Genomic DNA, 19,424 nt, shown 5'->3' with positions numbered 1-19,424 from the left:
TTGAAGGTATTTCTGCCACCTGAGTGCGTTTGTGTGTGTGTGTGTGTGTGTGTCAATCACGTGGTTGGACTTGAAGTGTGACACACAGCACCAAGTCACTCTCCAGCCGCACGCATACGAGGCTAGCTCCGTAGGGTAGCACAACACGAAAGGGTAGGAGGACAAACATGATAGCAGCCACCAGTCTATAGATTAGCGGTTTTGCTAATACTTCTCTGACGGGCTTTAGGGAAGTCGCATTTGCCACCTGGAAGGACACCGGATAACGTCTATCCATCTGTCCGCGTCTCCTCTTATCTAGGATGTAAATAAATCCTGGGAAATCTTCACTCTGTCCCCTTGTGGGGGTAAGTTGACCATTGCCTGGTGTTGGCCTGTATTTTGGATATCTAGTAGTCCTACATTTAGGCCTAAAAACACAACTCTTTAGTCCTAAACTCGATTTAATCTTGTCCAAGAAATAAATCAATTGGATTAAAGTTCCTCATACTACACTCCAACCCTATATACACGAACCCTCTTTTACCTAAAGACCTTTAAAAACAGGATGTTGGCTCGTGTCAAATTCTACTCAATTATGTAGCCTACTTGAAACGATGACCACATGCAACACTGTTACTGTTTTTTGAGAGTGTGACAGCAAAGTAGCCCCTCCCTCGTCCTACCCGTCAATAGTCTCCGCCCAGCTCCACGCGCACCCCCTCCGCATACGCGGACTGCATTCCTGTCGTAAACTCCATGGGGAAAAAGGGTCAGACCATTCCTGGTTACAATACATTTTGGTTTCAATAGATTCTGGCGTCCACATTGTAATAACAAATATATACATAGCATTTTGGTAAATAAAAAAATACTTTGGAAAGTAATTTAGATTCTGTGGACGTTTTTATATGTTTGTTATAGCGAAATTATGTTTCGATTTTCCCAACACCCCTATTAAGACTTTTGAGGTGGACGTTCCTTCTTACTGCCATGTTGGATGGATGTATCGATGTTGCAGCTGGAGTTCCGAATGAAAGTTTAGAATTTTTTTCTCAGTAAAGATTGGTATTCCCACGGTGTCTTCGAGGGCAAGGGACACATTAAGGTTATTTTCATACAACCGGGATCCAGGAACATTTCGGGTTTTTTCTGTCCTTCACCCTGGAGATAACCAAATGAGCTGATCCGGTTGCAGGCCATGGCGACCAAAGCCTGCATGGATTTTATGTAATATTCTTAACTGTGGATAGATATTTTTGTTTTGTGAACTAAAACGATTATTCCCGAGAATGAATAGTCATCCGTCTCAACGGCGGGTTGGAAATGTGGGCTCCATTCTCCTAACCCCGCAAGAAAACGAATGCCTCTTCAACTACCTTAGCAGGAAATGCATCGTAAGTTCACTTGTTTACGACCATGCATCGTTCACAAGTTCAAGTGCAATTAATCTTACATTTTCTGACATGGTCCAACATTTTCAAATGAATATATATATATTTGTATGTGAAAACCAACACAACCTAATGCGACATTACGTCGGACGGATCAGTAGGATACTGTGCAGGGTTTGCTTACAGAGCTGGACTATATTGCTTGTCCGAGGTATTTTGTCGGCAAATAAACTAGGTTACCTCTGGGATTCTTGAACGGTTCAAATTGTAGGCCTACTTATGTTACTTTGTGTTTTTATTGATTGAGAAGACGCATATTTGTGGAATGCTTCCAAATTGATTAAACCTCAAAGATTTGAGATCTTGCTACGACGTTGTGCGTGTTGTCAAAATGTGTCAACTTGGTGTTATAAGGAAGATAGGACCCTTAGCACTGTCGCAATGCAGCCAGTGTGTGCTCAACAGTTCCGGTTTTACAATGAGAGGCAGGTAAACGTGCTTGGGCAAGAGCTCAGCTTCACAGCTTATCTTGTGAATTCGCTCATAATTAACCGCATAATATGCAAGTATTTTCTCGTCTGTGTCCTGAATCATGGATACATGTACGTCTCTGCCACCCTTGGTATTACCTCAGTGAGTGTATTTAAGCGGTCCAACATTGCAGTAATCAACCATCTGGTTGTTGAAAATGTCAGGTCCTTTAAAAAACATTTTATTGTAAAACAAAAAATCAGGACCAGAATAGAATCAAGCTCAGGTGACAGTCATGAGGAGGAACTTTTGCTTTCACTAATCATTAACTATTTATCTTTAAGCACAATTGTTTTATTATCCTGGAAACAAATATGGCCAAATGGATTAAAGGTCTGACCTGTGACCTTTCCTGTGTTATGATGAGGAGTTTGTGGTGAGAAGTGCTTCCTCATGTTCTCTCACCCACAAATGTTAAATCACAGATGAGGAAGCCAGCACTTGATATTTCCTCTAAGTTTCTGTGGTGACCGGGTACACAGGTTACCAAGTCGATCCAGAGGGGGAGGGTTGGGGGGGTTGGACCTTTCAGAAGGAAAACAAACACTCATTGTGTTGTCTTTGCCCGCTGTCATGAATCTCACCTGACCTGCTCAATAATGGTGTCTAAAGCAACATAAGCACAAGAGTCTTTGACAATGGTGCAACACAGTACATCCCATTTCTCGGAACAGCGCTAACACGCTGGGACACCTGAGACAAATGTTCAGGTTATGCGTAGCCTACTTCAGTTTAGACCCCAGAATGAAGTGCAACAAAAGACGGCATACAATTGGAGCCTGACTGCCAACATGGCCATATTTGGTTTAGGAATGGCCTATTATTGAACCAATTAATGCCAGGTGTTTCAAACCACTACCAAATCCATTTTTAGCCTAGTTCTGTTGGAGCACCTAACTGTTGCTGTTTAAAACAGTGTGTACACAATGCCCCTGCAGCTAGCCTAGTCCTTTGTTTGCCAACTTTAGATGCTGCACCTTATCCCTCACTTCTTCCTCTTCCTTATTTGGCATGTTTGCTTATCGGCTGACAAAAGCATTTAAATAGATAGCCACGGAGGTTGAGATAACATATTGGACATGGAGTACAGGAAGCGTCACACAATTGACAACTCGCTAAATATGAAAATTCATTGTTTCTTTTCCTCATGAATGTCCCATCCAGACTCTGTGTTCAGCGGTGGTGCAGGTGTATGGGACGGACAGGAGCTTGTCATGGGTGAAGAAGTGCTGCGGAGTGGCCTGTCTGATCAAGGACAACCCCCAGAGGTCCTACTACATAAGGGTCTTTGACATCAAGGTAAGGGGATTTAGTGTAGCAACCTATCTAGTGTACCCAGTGGTAAATTGCCTCCCCTGCCCCACAAGTGTTTCTTAGGCAGCGAAATTGTCCACCATGAGAGTTAAGCTATTGACTATTCTGTCCCCCCCCCCTTCCACCCCCTCTTCTCATTTTTCAGGAAGGGAAAACCATGTTTGAGCAGGAGCTGTACAATAACTTCTCCATCAACAGCACCAGACCCTACTTTATTTCGTTTGCTGGAGATGTAAGTCCGTTCAACAGTTGGGGAAAACAAAAGCACTATTCCAGAGTGGTAATCTGGTAGTGTCATCAAGCTAATGGATTCTCCGCTTCTTGGAGTTCTCTGGAAAAAAAGGACTCTTCTTGTTTGTTAATGACAGTCATGAAATATGTACATCTGATCTTGAATATCAATTAGAAGTTCAACTTTTTCTCCTCAGGAAAGACATCGGACACAATGTAGGATGTCAAAATAATCATGACCTTAAAGGAATGTTCTTTTCTCATCTTGTTTCCAGTCCTGCCAGATAGGCCTAAATTTTGCTAGCGAGGAGGAGGCCAAGCGTTTCCGAGCAGCCCTCCACGACCTGCTCGGCCGACGACTACGCAAAACCGGTAACTACAACCACCTTGGCAGTGCCGACCAAAGGTCCTCTTGCAGCCTTTACCTCTGAACCCTGCCCGGGGACAAGGGCAAAACTCTTTTCAAGATGTCATCCTCAGCTTTATCTACTTTCTTTGCTCACTCTACTAACAAAACTAAGGGACCAGTCCCAAACCTATTACTTTTGGCACCTACTCCCTTTCTAGTTTGTTCCTAACTGCCCATACTAACCCAGTATGGGCAGTTAGGAACAAATGGGCGTCTCACTGGCTGGCTCATTGGGTAAGAGCGCGTAACGCTAAGACCTTAAAGCAGGGTTTGATTCTGGCCCGGGCTATTTCCTGCATGACTTTCCTTTTCTCTCCCTGCTTTCGTCTCTTTCTCTCGCTCTCTCTCTTTCTCTCTCTTCCTTCCCCCCCCCCCCCCCCAACTGTCTCAATAAATAAATTACAAAAGTCATTTTCTCGAGGTTAAAGTAGATAGTTAAGGGGTAGGTCATTCTTGTGCCACGTGGGTCTGGGTGCCCGTCGGGGACGAGGTTCCCGACGGGGACGTCTGTTTCCCCCTCTGGTTGTTCGGTGTTGTAAACTCAGCGGCCCATGTCTCTGTGGCCGTAGTAAACCCAGCACCGTCTCACTGTGGTGAAGAGGGCCACAGCGTGGCTCTCTGTCTGGCTTCCCTCCAGCTCCTCCTGTTTCTCTCTGCATGCTAGGCTTTGAAGCGAGCAGCTCTCTCTGTGAGGGTTCAAAGACAAAGCGGGGCCAGGGTAAAAGTGTGTGTGTGTGTCTGGTGGTGGGGTATACCGGGGACAGCCAGCTCTTTATTCAGTGGTTTTTCCAAGCCTTCTTTTCTTTTTCTTCTCGCGCCGTCTGCTTCTTGAACTTTGCTCAAGCGCAACCTGAGTGAACTGCATGTGTTATGAGAGGAAGAGTTTAGAACTATTGAAAACCGTCAGGATTGGAATCAGGAGTTATGGGGCCGCTGGGAAAGGCTACAGGGGAATGGTCTCTGGACCACCTCTACTTCTCTCTCGCATGCTCTCTACACTGTCATGGCTGCCTTCACTCTGCAAACCCCCCCCAGAAAGGGGGGTGGGGGAGCCTGGGGACTGACATCCTAATTCTTGTTGTCTGTTCCAATTCCGTTAACTAACCATCAGCTTTCCTAAATTGCTGGCCTCACCCTTTCCAGGCTCGTTTCCCTAACTCGTCTCCGTCGTTTTCTTTGAGTCGACGCAAGCTTTTGTCGAGTCGGCTCTATTGGAAATGTAACCGTGTTCATTTTGTCTTGCAGAAAAAAGACGCGATCCTCCAAATGGTATGTTAACGGTCGACTCCTCCATTCTCACTACTGCTTTCAAATATCAAGAGTTTGACCTGAAACGGCTTTCTCCCCGAAAGGAGTTTCTGTACACGGGCGGACGCGCTACAGGAAGCTCATGCATGCGCGTCATGTCCACATACGCGCTCGGGATGTTGGAGGCATGTGTGCCGTCAGTTTAGATACGGCTAAGCTACCGAGATAACATTTGTTAGTGAGCACATGCACGCGCTAGCTAAATGCAGTCGTGAGCCTGTCAATTCATGTGTGAGCAAGTGCGTGCGCGCACACACACACACACACACACACACACACACAGTCATGTCGACTCTAATGACACAGTGAAGTTCTGCGTTCCCTGAGGGTCCTCCAGGGTTTGCAGCCATATGTGAGCCACATGAGCCCTCTTAACTCAACTTCCAGACCTCCCCCCTCTTCTATGGTACATGACATGGCTGATTTAACCTAGTATACCTAACATTCACTGTACTCCTTCATTTGGAATACTTACAATTGACTGTACTATGTAATCGATACACTTACAATTTACAGTGTTGTTTGTGGTCCACATAGTGTTACTCAAAAGGCTCCTGAGACATAGAATCTGTGTTTTTCCTCAAGGATTTTTAGAGTGTATTCCTCATCATGATTTGAAAGGTCCTTCAAAGGGCTTTCACAGTGTGGGCTTAATCACCATTTCAGTTTAAATGAGCAGGCGTAATTGGGACATATTTGCCCTAGATTTGCTTCTTTGCTTCGAGAGTCAGTTCCTATTTTGTGTCCCTGTCCCTGCTTGCCCCCTCCGGCCCCCACACCTTTTGTCTTCTCATCGTCCGCCATGAGTGGGTACCATGACGACATGAGAACATGTACTTGCACATTTTCAGATGTGCACCACGTGTGAGAAGCTGCATTGATTAGTTACTGTTGGAGTTTCAGAATAAACCTGTGTTCTATGGCTGGTCAAGAATAGTGACTGTCTTGCCTAGCTGCAGTAAGTGTCAGATTGGTGTTATTCTGAAACCAACTGAGATGTAGAGTAGGGTGTGTCTGGACTTGTTTGTGGAATAGACTTGTATCGTTTTGCATAAGTGCTCCATGACATAAAAGAATGGGGAGTGTGTCTCTACACAACTCTTTCAAAGTCACGCATTTCTCTCCAGTCAATATCTGAGACTTCTAACATTTGTAGGGAATCGAGGGATTGGAGTGGGATTATCTGTGGATTACTGATTATGTCAGACTGCTGTGTTTTGTACAGATTATCTCAATCTCGAGGACTGAACTGCTCTCAACAGGACAGTTTTAGTTAGACGTGTTTTCGGAGAGTTTATTCACTGTTGGTTGGCTCAAAAAGGATGTGGGACCAAATGTTCCATTACGACGATAGTTGGCCCCAGGGAAATATGAACACCGTAATATTAGTCATCTGAAAATGGCTGTGAATTTCAGTATAGCGACTAGTCACACAGAATTCGACTCCACATGAATTGTTGGACACATTTCTCAGAGGAAACGGCAATAAAAACTTGGCCAAACATGGTTTGAAAATCGCAGTCTTGAGTCTCTTGGTTGTTCCCATCTATTCCTCTAATCTGTGGGCTAACTCTAAGAAAGCCTGGTTTTGATGTAGCCTATGCGTTCATTGATTGAAGTGAATGATTTTTTAGTTTTTTTTGGATGAAGGTGTTCTCCTCGCTCTCCCACGAAGAAGTGGAGGAAGGAGAGGAGATGGAGAACACAATTCAGTACAAGCAGAGAGGTGTTCTGCACAAAAATCGTCTGCACAGTTTAGTACTTAAACAAATATGATTGGAGATGTAGCCTAGTTAAGACCCCGGCAACTTAAACCTTTTGAACTCATGTTTTAAGGACCGTGAACTCTGTGACCTAGGGTGTGTGTGAGATTGTGTCTGAGAGTTTCTTAGAGAACCTGGTGACCTCACTGCAATCTTGAGAAGCCTTACTGAAGCCGGCTGATATTGACTAAGTTAGCGTATGTGTGGGGTATTTCTAGTTAGCCTAGTCACTTGTAGCAAATGTAGCAAAAAGTGTCTCAACAACATTACCAACCCTGCCCTTAAGTACCAGTGACAAAAATAAAATGTATTTGGATAATAGATAATACATAGTGTATTATACACTATATACATAGTGTGACGTGAGACTATGAACAAAGTAACTCCAAACTGATTTACTACCTCTCATGAAGTCATAAACATATACGTTTCCCTAAGCTGCTATAGTTTTAACAGGTTTCCCCCTCTCTCTCTCTCCCTCCCTCCCTCCCTCCCTCCCTCCCTCCCTCCCTCCCTCCCTCCCTCCCTCCCTCCCTCCCTCCCTCCCTCCCTCCCTCCCTCCCTCCCTCCCTCCCTCCCTCCCTCCCTCCCTCCCTCCCTCCCTCCCTCCCTCCCTCCCTCCCTCCCTCCCTCCCTCCCTCCCTCCCTCCCTCCATCTCCCTCGTCTTTCCATCCCTCTCTTCACTCCCTCCTCTTCACTCCCCTCCCACCCCGCTGCCTTGTCCTCTCTCCTCGCCTCCCTCTGCCTCCCTCCTCCAGGCCCTGCTCTCCCCATGGCCACGGTGGACATCAAGAACCCAGAGATCAACAATGTGCGCTTCCACAACTCCCACCACCACCACCAGCAGCAGCAGCAGCAGCACCACCAGCCACCCCCCCAGCACCAGCCCCAGCAGCCCCAGCAGCAGTCCTACCACCTCAACAACATGCTCAGCAACAGCAGCCTCAACAAGAGGGACAAGAAGGCCAAGAGCAAGAAGGGCAAGAGGCTCACCAAGGCTGACATCGGCACGCCCAGCAACTTCCAGTGAGTGAGAGAGCTTTTAGTGTGGAGTCTGCAGCAAAGAAGCACGACTACGCGAGAGCGTCGTGTTTTTCTGACTAGATTATTCGCCGGGATATGTTTCAAAAAAGGGAGGATTTGAGCACCTTTGTGCTTCTTCTCTGCCTCTCCAGGAACTGTTAAACATTTATATATACCAAATGGAAATAAAGAAATGTTAGTGTCCGCTAGGTTGTTAGAAGCTTTATAAACGGTCACACAGAACCTTCATAGGTTGTCAAGTTCAGACTGAAATTGAAGTCACAGTTCTAGGTTTGGCATCATCATGTTTAGGGAGGAAAAAAAACGAAAGCTTTTGTTCAGTTACGCAACACATTGAGTTGGATAATCAGGTTTGAGGGCGTGCTTCAGAATGTCTTCTGACCCTCTCAATCCCTCAATTGTGTGTGTTTGTGTGTTTGAACATGTATTGTATGGGTGTGTGAACTTCTGCATGCCAAGTGGGTCTTCATGAGGGTCGGTTCTTGCACATGCTAGCCCATGTGTGTGCATGTGAACGTACATGGAACATGCCGGCGTGTGCGTGTGATGCGCTCATCACTGTCGTGCGTCTCCTTCCTCAGACACATTGGCCATGTGGGATGGGATCCGAACACAGGCTTCGATGTGAGTACCGCAACAATGACACATACATACACACACACACACACTGCTGCAAACCGGGGCCCTTTTTTTGCCGCACAATGGTGACCTGTGTGGTTGATGCATGGTTGACCCACACAATGGCCTCTTGTTACACACAACGCATACTTAGCAGGCATCCATGCTTTCATGTAGGCCTTCTGCAACCCACGATTATTCCAGAAGCTTGACTTATTTATTTATTTTTCATGTTTAAATGACTGGAGGTATTGTTTTTATATTTTAAAAAGTTGATATACGTGTATTTTAAGGCCGTATGTTCGCCACAAATTAGGAGCAGCAAACTGAATTAGAAGCAATAAAGCGGGTCGGTCGGTTGATAAAAACAAAATGGTCAATTAACCAGCTGTAATGAATGTGACTGATTGAGCACCATTCTCTTGGCCATAATTGTGTATTTACTTGACTGGTCATGAATCTCAATCACTATTTCTTCCACCCTTCATGTCAGAACAGTCTCGAAATGAAACTGGGGAATTTTGGATCAAAATAGTTTGCAGATTGGGGACAATAGATTAAAGAGCACCCAAGCTTATAACACAGAGCTGCACACGGAAGATGACATTTTAAAGGCCTGTGAACAGTAATGAGTCATTATTGTAACATTGCAATTGTGATTGTAAGCCAGTCCATGCAACCACAGATGTAATCCTGCTCCTCCTCCACTAGATGTCAGACTGGGGCCTCTGCAGACAGTGTCACCACTACAACAGAGCTCTGTTACGTCTCAAACATGAGTTAAAACTGTTACCGTTTACAAAACAAAGTCTTGAATATACAGCCTATTTTACAATGGTTAAGAATAAATATGTTGTGCACCCCAATCAATACTTCAATTGACCATTTTATTTGAGTACATGCATTTACATACATACATACATACATTTCACTGGAATGTGTACTGTCTTAGTTAGCTGCTATTGGTTTCTGAGATATCAATGGTTTCCAACCACAACTATTCTCTGCTTTAGCTAAAATCCCCAAAGATTTGTGTGATTTTCCTGACTCTCTCGTCATTGTCGTCGTCCCCCAGCTGAACAACCTGGACCCAGAGCTGAAGAACCTGTTTGACATGTGTGGCATCTCAGAAGCCCAGCTGAAGGACAAGGAGACCTCCAAGGTCATCTACGACTTCATCGAGAAGAAGGGAGGCGTGGAGGCTGTGAAGAACGAGCTGAGGAGACAAGGTGAGCTCTCCTGGAACCACTGCCACACACACACACACACACACACACACACACACACACACACACACATACATATACATACTCGCATATATATTTGTACACTATATATTCACAAACACTCCCATATATACTTGTACACGCTACATGTACAGACGCACACTTTGGAATGAACACTGATGAAATTCTTTTTTCAAATAAATATTCCAGCAATATTCTTTGGGGATACAAGATTATGCAGATTATTTGCAAGTTGCTGCTTAGACCCAAAATTTGGGTTGGAGATGTGTGCAGGCTAAGTGGTGTACAAGAGGGTTAATCCCCCTTCCATGAGGCCTTCAGCATGCATTACACTGAGACGCTCCGTTGCAAAGGGCCACACTTTGACCAGTACTATCGAGAGTAGACCAGGGACATTTGTAAAGACTGTCTAGTACTTGGATGTACTTGATTTCAGGACAATTAATCATGTTGGATCACCTCAATTACTTTCCAATACTTTCCAAATACTGTGACAAAACATCAGGCCTTATTTGCAGTTAGACGTGTGGTGCCCCAGTGTTGAGATGATGTGATGTTTTTCCCAGGGCCGCCCAGGTGGTGTGGTGGGTAACTATCTGACTGTGAGGCTGTCAGTCTGCGTGTGTGTGTCAGTTCCATCGCTGTGTCTCTCTCGCGCGCTCTCGCTCTCTCTCTCTGCTCCACCCTTCTTTCTCTTCGCTCGCGCTCTCTCTCTCTCTCTGCTCCACCCTTCTTTCTTTTCGCTCTCTCTCTCTCTCTCTCTCTGCTCCACCCTTCTTTCTCTTCTCTCTCTCTCCTCTCCAATCTCATTGTCATGCACCTACCCACTGCGTGCACGTAGTCATGCGGTGGCTCTCACCTGTGCCTGTCACTCATCGAGACAGACAGGGCCCCTGGACTGTGTCTGGTCTGAGTCTCTGCCAGGTGTTGACTGTTTACACGGTTTAAACCTATGCATGACCAGTCGCCGCAGTGTTCTACAGTAATCTTATCATCACTTGGGTGAAGTAGCATTAAACTTGATGGTCGCTTTGCACACATTGCGGCCGGTAAGTTTGAGTGTCTCTTGCTCTCCCATACACACACATTTACATTACATTTAGTCATTTATCAGACGCTCTTATCCAGAGCGACTTACAGTAAGTACAGGGACATTCCCCCGAGGCAAGTAGGGTGAAGTGCCTTGCCCAAGGACACAACGTCAGTTTGCATGACCGGGAATCGAACTGGCAACCTTCGGATTACTAGCCCGATTCCCTCACCGCTCAGCCACCTGACTCCACACGAACCCCTCCCGCCCCCCACTGGGCTCTGTCAACTCCTCTAATAACAGCAGTGTTCTTGCATGGATTGAAGGCTTGCACAGTGCTGTTTTTAGTTTGACTGCCTCGTGTCTGGGGTGCTGTCTGTGCTGGAGTGATTTGGATGCTCATCAGTGTGTGCGTTTTCCGAAATGTTAGTTTTTTCAGAGCCTTAAAAATAGAGAAAATTGTTCCTTTGTGAAAAGTGCCAAAGTGAGCTTTTAATGGTGATTAGAATGCCAATCTCCCAGCTAGTCGGTAAAAGGAAACCTTGAAACTTTTTTAATTTTTATTTTTTGTTAACTTTTAATGTGACCTCACTCTCTTTGTCTCCTTAGCCCCACCTCCACCTCCCTCTCGCGGGGGCCCCCCTCCTCCTCCTCCCCCCCCTCACAGCTCTGCCCACACCCCCCCACCACCTCCACCCCCGTCTCGGGGAGGGCGGGGCGCTCCCCCACCCCCTCCTCCCTCCCGCGCCCCGAGCTCCGCCCCTCCCCCCCCACCCCCCTCCAGACCAGGCGCCCTGGGCGCGCCTCCCCCGCCCCCTCCCCCGTCCCGGGCCGCCGGCGGTCACGGAGGCCACCACCACCAAGCCCCGCCGCCGCCTCCCCCCTCGCACGCCTCCATCGCCCCGCCGCCCCCGCCCCCGGCCCAGCCGCCCCCGTCCGCCGGGGGAGCCCCTCCGCCCCCACCACCCCCGCCCCCCCCTCCGGGCCCCCCGCCCCCTCCAGAGCTGGACGGCCTGGGAGGCGGGGACTCGCCGGGCTCGGTGGGTAAGTCGGCCCTGCTGGACCAGATCCGGGGCGGCGCCCAGCTGAAGAAGGTGGAGCAGAACAACAAGCCGCCGTCCACGGGCGTGGGCCGCAATGCGCTGCTCGACCAGATCAGGCAGGGCATCCAGCTCAAGAACGTGAGTGGACCCTGCAGGGACACACGGTCATCGCACTGCAGTTTATGACCGATCCACTTAGAGCTGCCCTAGAGTTGATGTGAAGAACCGAACAATATATATATTGTTTTTTGGGGGTTGTTGCTGTTTACACCTCTTGGCATGAGAGTTTAAACCTAGAATACAATGATGGCAGTCACAGAATCAGTGTTCCATTGAACTTTTAGTGTCACATGACTCTTTTTTTTTTGAGCATTTGTGTGTGTGTGTGTTTCTCGTAGGTTCCGGACAGCCCAGAGTCTGGCCCCGGGACGCCAGCTCCCTCGGCGGGCATTGTCGGGGCTCTCATGGAGGTGATGCAGAAGAGGAGCAAAGCCATCCACTCTTCAGGTGAGCCTAGTGCCTGCCACACCAACTCACCTGACACCTACACAGTTCATCTTCCAGTACCTTCACTTAAAGACACACAACACCAACAAGAAGAGCGCTGAGGCAACGTTCTGTGCAGATGTGTTATTGGTTTTGCGTGTGCCAGATCATACAATATTGACCTCAAACGTTTTTTTGTTTTTAAACCTCAAACGTCTCTCTCGTTCTCTAGATGAAGATGAGGATGATGATGAGGATGAGGATTTCGAGGACGATGATGAATGGGATGACTAGCTGCCCCTGCCCCTTGTCACAGTTTGTCGCGAAGACTGTCCCTCAAACAAATCTTCCAAAACCCGACTAAAATTGTAATGTAAATGGTGTATGAATTCTCTGTGTATTTATTGTTGCCTTTATTTGCTTTCATTTTATTAATCTGTGCAATACCTCATTCATTTAATCGGTAGAAAGTTGTCACACATGCTCTGTAAAGTGTCTCCACCTTCCCTGTTATAGAATGCACTCAACACCGTTAAAAGCATGACATGGTGGTGTTATAAGCGGTCAAAACTGCTTAGGTTTGACAACCGTTCATTAGATTACTACTTTGCCAGACTAACTCTTCTCCTGACACTGCAGGGGGTGGGCTGATTGACAAGCCATGCAGGAGACAGTCGACAAAGACAACTCTGTGACGGTGACCTCCAGTAGTTTGATATTCCCGGATAAACTGTGTGCAATTCTCGATGGGATATATTTTTTATTAGTGTGTTACTTTGAATGTTCTTTTCCCTTGTCCGCGAAGTAAGGGAAATGTACGTTAACAGGTGGACGGGATCCTATTGTGTTGTAATTGTTGGTTGATGCGAGATAACACTATTTTCTTACCCTACTTTTTTGTGTACCTTCGATTTTCTTATTGAGATCATAGCCTAGCAGTTATTTTTTCATGAGTAGTCCACCCTCCAGATGATGAAGCCCTATGTGTACTCAAAGGTTGTGTATTCAAGGCTGTTACTTTTTTGCACAAATTGAGTATTGAATTCACTACAATAGTTAGGTGTTGTGTTGTTTTTGTTCTGACCATAAGCTGGGAAAATGAAGGCCTTCATATCTCATCTTGGGCTACTTGAGCAATTTATGCTAATTAGCAACTATCTTGGACAGTTGCATCCAGTACTTTGAAGTGGTCAAAGTAATGAGGGGCACTCGATTTGAGTCTCCTCTTCCTCAATGCCCAATAAACGCTATCAAAAGAGTAATTCATCAAAACACACACTCTCCCACACACACTCACACACATTCTTGCACACAAGTACTTATGGGGACTTAATTGGGTTTTGTGCGGTTTGTCTTTGTTTCATGTTGTTTTTCTTCCCTTTTGTATATCTGGTTGCAATTCCCCCAACATTTTCCCCTTCCCCTTCTGTAGAAGTGATGGGAGTACCCCTGGTATCCTCTGTCCAGTCAGTGTTCCTACTAAGATGCTAATTTACAAATGCCCTATCCTGTTTAATTACAAACCATTACTTTTATGCAATGAGTCTGTGAATGCCACCTGTTGACAAAAATGGCAAATAATGAACCAAAATTGGCATTTGCAAGAATCGTCTTGAACTGTTTTGGTTTTACTCATGGATTTGAAATATGGACAAAGATGCCTTCCATTACACAGTATATACAGGAGTAATGGGATGCTATTTTAACTGTAATCGTCTGTCTGAATTTTTACCATCCTTCATCGAAGCTATTGCTGCATTAAAGAACCATGATACTGACATCAAACCTGTAAAATGGGTTGGAAAAAAAGCAATGAAATTACTAAATTGTACACTTAAATAAATGTTAATATTTACAGAGAACCTGTTGTGTGTTATATACATAGCCCGTCAATCACTCTTGTAAAATACCAATTTCATAATTTGTACCGCCCTTCTAAGTTCAAAACTTAGGTTTAAGTTACAGAATATTATTCCAATGCTACTTGTGTAAAGAACATTTTTACTGGGATTTCATCTGAGGGCATAACTAAGGTTGATTGTAATTGCTACTGCTAATTTGTCTTCTAGGTACCTATGAAACCACAAAGGTGCTCCCTCAAGTAACTATTTGAACGGGCCTTATAATCGGGCGAAGCAGTTTCATGCTGGAGACTGGGGCGATATTCAGCACCACCGTCACTTTACGCAGCCTGACACTCCTACAGCTAGGGCCAGAGCAGGTACTCACCCACACTCCGACAATGTGACACAGAATGTTCAACGCGTTTCTCCTGTTCCCTCTACCACCCGGCCTCCACCTTTGGTGCTGTGTACCCTCTACCAATAGGGGAATGTGTATTGAGCTCTGCCTCGATGTCGAGACAGTGTGTCAGTTGGTTACTGCTGGAGAGCCGGTGCGAGTAGAACCATCTCCGCCATGACCGATATGAGTATTCTCAAAAAAAGGTTCTTATTCTAGGCCCCACTAACTGAGTCTTCCTGTCTGAATCATTATTAATACATGATTTGTTTGCTGTACTCCTACACAACTTTTTAAATGCAGTTCATGTTCCGGAATATTTAATTCAAGACACTCTCTTTCAATGAAAAGAAAATGCCTAGGACTAATTGAAATCTTAATTGTTCTTTGTTAAATTAGATTTGAGAGGGTGGTGATAATTTTCACATCTATAGATAATTACACTACACCGTGCAGTGCTACTTTGAGTGACACCCTAATAGCAATCCATTCTTTCATAACTTCTCCAGTAGGGTGTTATACATGACGTTTACTGTCACAATATGTCTTGTATTTTTCTGTTTCATCTTAGTCTCAGCTAAAATAAAAACGTCATTTTCCACAATTAATAATGGATGACATTTCTCTGAAAGGGCGCGCTCTCTCACACTAGAGACATTTAATGGAAGTTTCTCCAGTGGGAAGCGTGTTTGCTCTGAACAGCTGCAAAACAAAGTTAGGAATTAGGATCCTATCCAAGACAGACACAACGCGACAACGCTGGATTAAAAGCAATTCGGTTACAGATAGTACTAACACTTTGTCATTTTGTTCCCAGCCATTGCTGTTCTGAGTGTATGAATTGAGGTTTATCTTTAGGATCCTTGATGAGCTGCAATTATGCCAGTTTGTAGTTGCAAATACTGCGATGTAAGAGGGTCTTTGCCGTTGTTTTGATAACGATTGACACCAAGGACCAGGTGTTGCTTAAAGCTGGCAGATAATAATAACACAGATGATTAATGGGGTTAAACCAGCCATGTGCTGTCAAAAGCATTACATAACTGTTGTTACAACAATATTCTAAACTATTGTTTATTTTAATTCAGTATTTTCAAGACGTGATTTTGTGTTGAAAACTGTCTGTGAAAGGACCATTTGTCTGGCTCTGTCCCCATGGCTTTGACCCCACTCTCCCATACAGTCCTACTGCAGCCTGGTTATCAAAGTAGCAAACAATTTAATACAGAAGTTATATGCAATCCAATATCTTATGGTCCTCTGCACACCACATAATTTATTTACAAATTACACAGTAGATACAATCCTACTTGTATATTATTGTGTTAATAACATTAAAATATTTAGTTTTAAATTACATTATTTAGTTATGAATTGTAAGAAGTCATCATGTAAGTTGGATTAATACAAATAGTTAGCCAAAAAGTGTAACAAAGGTCTCATATCACAAAAATAAATACAATTTAATGTTGGTGAGCAATTGTGCAGAAGATTTTCTTGTCTTGAGATAAACATCCTTTGCTTTGTCCGAGAGGACCATCAATCCCGTCAATTTGAGAGATGGTCACTTTTGGACATTCACCTATTGGGAGAAAGATGTTATTGTTCATATCACTGATCGACAACTAAACAAGGACAGATATAATCTTATCGTCTGTAGATGAGTAGGTGGATATTTTGGTCCTGAGAAACCTCAAGAGAGAACACTTGAAAGAGCAAGACATTTGGCATGGTGAGAGATATAGCCTGGCATACCAGCAGTTGTTCTTAAGCAGTGATAATTGTGATGGAGGTCAGTTTAAGTGCACACATAATCTGCTGGGAGACCTACCAGTACATGCTTGACCAGTTATTCATATGTTTTTCCATCGCACAGAGCAAGCTCCTGCTGCTAGCCTCTGTCATCTCATTCACAGTTGTGCTGATAGTATCTTTGTTTATGATGCTTGTGATGCTTGTATAACATTTTAAAGGATAAGGATTTATGCACACACACACTCGTATACACACATTAATGTGGTATATATGTAACTAGTAAATGTTTTGCAATTTAAAAGGAAACGTTCATGTGAGCTGATATAGGTTAGTGAGGCCCTATTTGTTTTGTAACTCCCCTTCAACTGCACTGCTGACTGCCTACTGGGGTATCTACCCTCCAGTTTGTTTATTAGGTTGCCGTGATATCATTCTTGTGCATCCATGCTCCAAGCCATTTGTCATATCGGCCAGGGGTGAAAATGTCCATCTATAAATAACTTCTCTAAGTGGGAAGAATTCGCAGGGTTGTGAGGGCTGTCATCCAATGATAGCAGTGTTTCCACATAGGAGGTTTAATTACTTTTGGAAGAGTTTAGAATAGAACCCATCTGTTTAAATACAGTGCAGACTGACACCTTTTAATTGACTGTCCTCAAAGCCTTTGTTTGCCTGTTTGCAGTTCTACAAAAAAAAGTGTTGACAAAAACGTATGCCCCTTAAATGTATTTGTCAGTCACAATTAGCCGTACACATGCTATGCTTACTCTTTTGAGAGATCGTATGCTGCTCCCACGAATGGCCTCCATGAGGTCGTCTCTGCCAGACCTCTGGGGTGCCAGGGGACAGCAGAGGTCATCTTTCCTCTTTCGCAGGGAAGGCTTCAGGGAATTCCTCAGCTCCTTTAGGATGTCGGTGCTCTCCTTTTCGTTGGAGCCGTTTTTGCCCTTTTTGGATTTGGATTTCTTCGGACCCGGCTGACCCTTCACCCCGTTCGAACCTTCGTGCTGTTTTATCATATCCGCAATCTTCCTGGTTGGTTTGTTCTTCTCTGAAGAAGTTGATGGGGGAGGGGGAGGCGGAGGAGGAGGGAGGACCTTGTTTGAGGTGAGGTGGTTACGTGTCAGTTTTTGAGGGCACTCATCTAATGTCTGGTTCGACTTGTTTTTAGGTTTGGAACCGGACACTTGGCCTGTATGGTTGGCAACTGCCTGTTTTGTGACTGGTAATTCTGGAAGGCCTTGTTCCCTTTGCTGTCGCAGTCTCCTCTGCCTCTGTCTGTCCTGGTTGCGGGTCAGGATGCTGGTGGCCGTCATCCTTGGGCCGGGTAGGTCGAACTGGTACCCCAGCTTCAGCAAAGTGGTGTTGTCTCTCAAGAGCTGCACCATCTCCATCTCCACCTGGCCCCCGCAGATGTGCCTCTGGTTGTGGAAGCGTAGCTCGACGATAGTCCTGTTGTGTTGGAGAGATGCCAACAGGGCCAAGAGGCCTCGGCCGGATACAAAGTTCGACTCGACGTTGAGGTTGGTGACGGAGCGGTTTTCCCGCAGCATCTTCGAGATGGCGAAGGCCACGCGGTCGTCGGCGTGGGTGTTTGCGAGGCTGAAGACCTGCACGTGCGTGTTGGCGCTCAGGGCTTCCGCAAAGCGCAACAGGGTCTCTTGGGAGATGTCTTCGATGTTGTTGAGGTTGAGCTCCGTCATGGCAGGATCGTCGTGAAGGATCTGTTCCAGGGCCTCGTCGATCACGATGGGGTTCCCACTCAGCCTGTCCGAGGTTGCGTTAAGGTTGAGGTTTGTGGTTTCGGTCCCCAAGTCTTTCTTGCAAAGTCCTTTCTCTGGATTCCCGCATGGGACGTCGGCATTCGTACCACATCTGTCCGATGTTGGAAAAGGCTCCTTTTTGCACTTGTCTTTCTTCTCTTCATCATTATCCTCATCTTTGGCACCCCCTCCATCAGTTAGGCCTTTGTTGTTCTCTTCATTGTTCTTGGACCCAGTGATGTTGCTGTCACTCTGTGTTCCACATTCCCTTTCACTTTTATCTGATGGTTCCTCCTCCTTGCTTTCCTGCATTCACAGGGTGAAACATGTGCTTGTGCCCTCACTTTCACAGACACTGATCCTCCTAATGAGGAATATGTCAACAACTCTGTGCTCACACAAAATCCTTAGAGTTGGTATTTCTCTGACAACATTTTTTAAATACTTTTTTTTCCTATTTACCCATGTGCAAGCATTTGTGGTTAGTACTGTTCTCCTTGTGGGATCAATTATGTGAATGTGACTTCTGTCAAAGTTGACTTTGTTACTGTACTATGCTAAACAGTGAGATTTAACAGTATATTTAGTTAGTGTTATACATTTTTTTATGTGTCAGATTATTTAACATTTAAGTATCAAATCAAAATGTTCACCATTTCATAACTCCAAGTATTGTTTTGTTTTAAGATCCCTAATATATATATGTACTTAACTTGTATTTAAGAACTATAATAATAATATTTATTCTTGTTAATTCCTGCTCACATCATCCTCATCTACCCTTACTCACCTGTTGAGCACATAATTCTGAATTCCCATCCAACAGCTTCAGAGTCTCATCCTCAAAGTATTTCAGTAGTGCCACCCTACTGAAGGTGCCTATCGGAGTCTTAGCTGTCTGGTCTTTCTGCCTCAGCCCAATCGGGACGTTGTCGTCAGGGTCGATGTCGGCCAATTCGCTCTCCAGTTCCTGGAGTTCCTCAGAAGTCAAGGTGGCCAGCAGCTCTTCTTCGTCCACCTCCTCGTATCTTCCCAGCTCCTTGTGGTACCCAAAGGTACTCATGGTTGGACTTTTGGAGTCTTCCACCTGCTTTAATGAAGCCTGAAAGGGAGTCGTTTAAGTGTGAGACCAGGGAGCTGATACAGTTTGAGTGGTTTGGAAAGAGACAGCAAGAGCTCTTGTGCATCTAATCTTCTTTAGCTTCCAGAGGAGCCTTTAAGGGAGGGGGGATGAAGGTTGGGGGGCAACCAAGTGCCTTCCAGTGAC

At 45.3% G+C, this 19,424-nt stretch overlaps 2 protein-coding genes across 3 annotated transcripts; one reads left to right on the top strand and one right to left on the bottom strand.

Annotated features, from left to right (window-relative positions):
- The first annotated feature begins 799 nt into the window (after positions 1-799).
- On the top strand, positions 800-14,176 carry wasla (WASP like actin nucleation promoting factor a). Of its 2 annotated transcripts, XM_067235441.1 has the most exons (11): positions 802-1,376; positions 3,069-3,203; positions 3,364-3,450; positions 3,725-3,821; positions 5,104-5,127; positions 7,689-7,956; positions 8,556-8,598; positions 9,668-9,821; positions 11,479-12,050; positions 12,311-12,419; positions 12,631-14,176. In XM_067235441.1, the coding sequence occupies exons 1-11, from the start codon at positions 1,272-1,274 to the stop codon at positions 12,690-12,692; spliced, it is 1,656 nt and encodes a 551-aa protein (XP_067091542.1). In that variant the 5' UTR covers positions 802-1,271; the 3' UTR covers positions 12,693-14,176. The 2 variants fall into 2 exon arrangements, with proteins under 2 accessions (XP_067091543.1, XP_067091542.1); XM_067235442.1 differs by lacking the exon at positions 5,104-5,127 and having other exon boundaries at positions 800-1,376.
- A 1,845-nt stretch (positions 14,177-16,021) lies between these two features.
- Positions 16,022-19,220, bottom strand: lmod2a (leiomodin 2 (cardiac) a). Its single transcript, XM_067234328.1, has 3 exons — positions 18,948-19,220; positions 17,162-18,463; positions 16,022-16,221 (listed from the first exon to the last, which is right to left on the bottom strand). The coding sequence occupies exons 1-3, from the start codon at positions 19,218-19,220 to the stop codon at positions 16,204-16,206; spliced, it is 1,593 nt and encodes a 530-aa protein (XP_067090429.1). The 3' UTR covers positions 16,022-16,203.
- Between the last annotated feature and the right edge of the window lie 204 nt (positions 19,221-19,424).

Source organism: Osmerus mordax, chromosome 4 (genome assembly GCF_038355195.1).
Source record: "Osmerus mordax isolate fOsmMor3 chromosome 4, fOsmMor3.pri, whole genome shotgun sequence".
NCBI classification, from domain to species: domain Eukaryota; kingdom Metazoa; phylum Chordata; class Actinopteri; order Osmeriformes; family Osmeridae; genus Osmerus; species Osmerus mordax.
This window is presented reverse-complemented; position numbering and strand designations above follow the sequence as displayed.

Bases quoted from the DNA above. Each gene is read 5' to 3' on its own strand.
- lmod2a (XM_067234328.1), bottom strand. From the start codon at position 19,220: ATGAGTACCTTTGGGTACCACAAGGAGCTGGGAAGATACGAGGAGGTG. The intron at 18,464-18,947 runs GTGAGTAAGGGT...CTGTGAATGCAG, and splicing joins CAGAATTATGTGCTCAACAG to GAAAGCAAGGAGGAGGAACC.
- wasla (XM_067235441.1), top strand. From the start codon at position 1,272: ATGAATAGTCATCCGTCTCAACGGCGGGTTGGAAATGTGGGCTCCATT. The intron at 3,204-3,363 runs GTAAGGGGATTT...CTCATTTTTCAG, and splicing joins TAAGGGTCTTTGACATCAAG to GAAGGGAAAACCATGTTTGA. The intron at 12,420-12,630 runs GTGAGCCTAGTG...CTCGTTCTCTAG, and splicing joins CAAAGCCATCCACTCTTCAG to ATGAAGATGAGGATGATGAT.